The sequence below is a fragment of the Mus pahari genome, chromosome 1 (assembly GCF_900095145.1).
Source record: "Mus pahari chromosome 1, PAHARI_EIJ_v1.1, whole genome shotgun sequence".
Classification (NCBI taxonomy): Eukaryota; Metazoa; Chordata; class Mammalia; order Rodentia; family Muridae; genus Mus; species Mus pahari.
In genome coordinates, this window is record NC_034590.1 from 106,844,040 (window position 1) to 106,848,764 (window position 4,725).

The following is a 4,725-nucleotide window of genomic DNA, read 5'->3' on the forward strand; positions in this document are numbered from 1 at the left end:
ATGCCTGCAATCCCAGTACTTAGATGGTGGAGGCAGGAGGATCAGTAGGGCACAACAAACTTCAGCTACACAGCAAATTGGAGGCCAGCCTGTGCCACTTAAGAAAGCATTTCAATAAAAACAATAATCAATTTATTACCAATTAGGCACACATAGTAGGTAAGTTTATTATCAACTAGGTGGTACATACATATAATTCCAACATTTGGGAGGTAGAAGCAAGTGGGTCATGAGTTCAAGGCCAGCCTTGGCTTCATAGTCAACTCTAGGCCATCATGGCCTGCATGAAAACTTGTCTCAAAATATAAAGGGCATGTTTGTCAAGATACAGAGGTAATGTGTGCACTGTCTCCCAATGATAAAATCTTGTGTCTTAGTTAGGGTTTTACTGCTGTGAATAGACACCATGATCAAGGCAATTCTTTTTTTTTTTTTACCCCCGAGACAGGGTTTCTCAGTATAGCCTTGGCTGTCCTGGAACTCACTTTGTAGACCAGGCTGGCCTCCAACTCAGAAATCTGCCTGCCTCTGCCTCCCAAGTGCTGGGATTAAAGGCATGCGCCACCATGCCCGGCGACCAAGGCAATTCTTACAAATGCCAACATTTAATTGTGACTGGCTTACAGGTTCAGAGGTTCAGTCCATTAACATCAAGGTGGGAACATGGCAGCATCCATGCAGATGTGGGGCTGGAGGAGCTGAGAGTTCCACCACTTGTTCCAAAGGCAGCCAGGAGAAGACTGGCTTCTGGGGAGCTAGAACAAGGGTCTTAAAGCCCACACCCACAGTGACACACCTACTCCAACAAGGCCACGCCTTCTAATAGTGCCACTCCCTGAGCTAGGCATATACAAGCCATCACACCTTGCAAACCTGTAATACAATATTATGATCAGGATATTAATGTTTGTGTGTGACCCTGATGTCTTTCTGAGGTTTCTGTGGCTTTACTGGTATTGGTGTATGTTTATTTTCTTACAGTCCTAAGTTTGGGGTTCTACCACCCCAGCCAAGAATCAAAATAATTTGCCCTGTTGCATTTGGAGCACTGTGATTTACATTTTTAGTAGCGGTGTTTCTCTGGATGTGTGTGACATAGCTCCCAGGGCTGTTTGTAATCACAGGAGCAGGGCTGCCAATAGGATACAGGATTGGCCACCGTAAGCGACCCTCCTGTGTACTTTAAAATGGCCCAGTGACAAAAGTAAAAGGACATGTTTAATTCCCAATCGATCCAAAATATTTCAATCTGTAATCTGCTACTGTTACTCAGGCGGGCCTGGAACTCACTGTAGAGCCCAGGCTGGACTCAAACTTAAGGAAAAACTCAAACTTAAGCATGGGAAAGGGCGTGGAGAGGATACCCCTGGAGAGTCACTGCCGATACAGGGAAGCTTCAAGTAAGAGGGTCATGGAGGCCGGGCCTGGGTGGGAAGGTGCAGGAACTCTAAAAAGGCAATGGTTCCATTAGGCAATGGTTCTTAGAGGCAATGGGGTCTTGTGTCAAGGCTGCAACGGATAAGAGGTGTCACAGGATTGTACTGAAGGGTTGATTTTGGGGTTTAGAGGGCACCTCTAGAAGAGTTCGAGTTTCCTCCAGGACTGAGGTACAAGGACTATCAGTGTTGTGCTCAGACACTATGGTCTTTTAGTCTTAAGACATCCTAGTTCATCTTTATGCAGCTTCATGTGAGATATCAGCTTGCCAATGTTCTAATCTGACTTCACTCTGACTTACAATACACACATACTTACACCCCTTCCTAATATGGGTTTATGAGCCCCAGAGCTACAACAGCCAGGGGTCAAGGCATCTAGCTAGTTAGCACACCAATACAAAGCAAGGAGGCTCCGCTAGCCCAACCCAGAGCCACCAGCGGTGCTCCCAAACCTCCCAGTTCTCCCGGCCCGAGGGCGGGACCTTCAGTGCTGGAGGGCGTGGTATAGTGTATCAGGGGTGGGCCCCGGACCTCAGCGGGCGTGGCTTCCCCGTGCGCAGCCTCCTCGCGTGTCCGTCCTGCCCTATCGAGCCTCCGGCGCTCGACTGCTGGTGTCTGGCGGAGACAGCATGGCGGCGGGGGCGGCTGAGGCAGCCGAGGCAGCCGTGGCAGTGGTGGAAGTCGGCTCTGCCCAGCAGTTTGAAGAGCTACTGCGCCTCAAAACCAAGTACGCGGGGGCGGCGAGAGGGCCCGGGGACCAGAGGGCGGCGGGCCGGGGGTCACGGGACTTGGAGGCGGCCTCCCAACGCGGCAGGTCCGGAGCTGAGCTCGTGGTCTAACGGCGGCCCTCGCTGGGCCGCGGCGGTAACCCCTCCGAGGGAAGCGGATCGCGGCGGCCTGCGTGCACAATGGCCCTGCCCTCCGGAGACCCGCATGTGGCGCCTCCTGAAGGAAGCCTTAGCTGGCGACCAGCCTGCAGGCCCAGCTAGGGTCCGGGGCTTTCCTGAACCACCAGCCGGCTTAGGGAGGGTCTGCGGCGGCCGGGTGCGCGCGCGCCTCGCCTTTGGCCAAGCCTTCCAAAGGCCAGCCCTTGGGGATGCGTGGGAAACGAGGAGCTCGGCGCTCTGGGATGCTGCTCATCCTTGGTCTGCAGAGTGGTGAGGGAGGGGATTCAGGATCAACTGCCTGGGATCCCCAACCTCTCCTTAGTCCCTTATGTGCTTGTAATCCTGGGGCAAGTTTCATAACCTCCCCTTCGGCTTCCTCCCGGGTGAATGGACGGACCGGTTCTGTTAAAGCGCTGTTGTGGTTGGCGTACCGGAAGCTCTCTCCACTAATGTGGGGGACCTTGGTATCCTCTCAGAGCAGAGTGGGCAGGTGGCAGATTGACTGGCTGACATCTGCTACTCCATACAGAATGGAGGAGAATTAAAATAGCTCATTCAGAGGCTGGCAGTGTAGCTAGTGCTTAATATACAAGAAGCCCTTAGTTCAACTTCTAGCACCGAAAACAACAAATCATCCTCATCAACAACAAAACCAGTCCTTTCGCATTTCAGGTTTACTTGATTATTATTATTTTTTCCAAAGAAAAGAAAAAGGGAGAATGAGAGTAACATTAAGTAGAAGCTGAGTTCTGATTGATCCAGCCAGGTTGTTTACCAGGCATTTCGGAGGACGTCAGAGATGGCCTCATGGAGTGATGAGAGCTTGTGTGGACATGTCCTGAAAAGCTTGAACTTAAATCATCTGAGAAGATTCTTTTATATGTGTGTGTGTTTCACATGCTTAGCTTGTTTTTATGTTTCATGTGTTAAATAGGCCTTAGTGGGTAAAAGTTAGCATGCCATTTATTCTGCAAGTTCAAGGTCAGTTGGATCTTCATAGTGAGTTTCAGGCTAGCCAGGGGTATATAAGGAGACCTTATTGCAAAAAATCAGGAAACAAACATTCTTTCCTCTCAAGGAGGAGGGGGGCAAAACGAGAACAGCAACAAATCCATCTGCATATATTCTTGTTACCGGTGTCTGCCTGAGATGACTCGGGAAGCAGTGTTCTCCTCTGCAGTGACTGTTCGGAATGGGTCATGGGAAATGCTATGTGACACCTGGGGAAGGAACTGCCTTGTGTAGATAGGAAGCCATTAAGAATATTAAATAGTACTTGTGAGTGCAGCCATTTTCATGTCAGGCTTTTCAGGTTTGGTGTGGGTTGAAATCTACTTTTTTGCTTTGTTATTATTTTTTCATCATTCTATGTGTATTGCTGTATCGCCTGCAGCGGCTGTGTACCACGTGCATGCAGTGCCTTCAGAGGCCAGAAGAGGGCGTTGGTTCCTCTGGGATTGGAGTTGCAGATTGTGGGCCCTTGTGTAGGTGCTAGGAATGGAATCCCCAGTCTTCTGCAAGAGCAGTTAGTGCTCTTAATCATTGAGCTATCTGTCCAGCCCCCAAATTTTCTCTTTATATTAATTTTAATGTATTTATGTACTTGAAGTTTTCTCTCTCTCTCTCTCTCTCTCTCTCTCTCTATATATATATATATATATATATAGTATATGTAAATTCTTATGTATATGTAAGTTTTATGTTTATGTAAGTTACTGAAATCTCAGTTTCTGTCTATACAGTGGGGGTGGGAAATGGGTACTAGAGTTTGGGCCCATTCATAAACCACTTTATTCATAAACACATACACACATAAGAGTCCAGAATATAGTAGTGCTTAGAATTGGTAGTATAATTTGCAAATGAATAACTGGAGTAGTGGAGCACTATAGTAGAACAACAAATGATTATTGAGCTCAAATTGTTTCATTGATGGAGAAATGAGACTCATTATGTCTGCTAAAACATTCAGCTATTCTGGGGTGTAGTATAGTCCAGTGGTGGGGTAGGTTTGAACATCAGTGCAAGGTGTAAGGGAGTCATGTTAGTGAGTATTTCAGCCCGATCTTTCTATAAATGTCCTAAAACAATGCATTGGACATATTGGCTTGTCTGTGAGAGACTGGTTACATACAGTACACAAGAGGGTGACATTCCTATTATATGTGCAGTTGGCATTCCATGCTTAAGTGGAAAATAAGAGGTAGGCATGTAAATATAAGAATATCTTGGAAAAAAAAGAATATCTTGGGCAATAAATAATTAAACACATGGAATGGTGTTATCAAAACACATTTTTAGCCGGGCGGTGGTGGCACACGCCTTTAATCCCAGCACTTGGGAGGCAGAGGCAGGCGGATTTCTGAGTTCGAGGCCAGCCTGGTCTACAAAGTGAGTAC

The 4,725-nt window shown here is 47.8% G+C and overlaps 1 protein-coding gene across 1 annotated transcript in view; it reads left to right on the forward strand.

Annotated features, from left to right (window-relative positions):
• The first annotated feature begins 2,011 nt into the window (after positions 1–2,011).
• Positions 2,012–4,725, forward strand: part of Glrx3 (glutaredoxin 3) — a 30,389-nt gene continuing 27,675 nt past the window's right edge. The window contains exon 1 of the mRNA XM_021196976.2: positions 2,012–2,166. Within this exon, the coding sequence (XP_021052635.1) occupies positions 2,069–2,166 (98 nt within the window). The 5' untranslated portion in view covers positions 2,012–2,068. The remainder of the gene's footprint in view (positions 2,167–4,725) is intronic.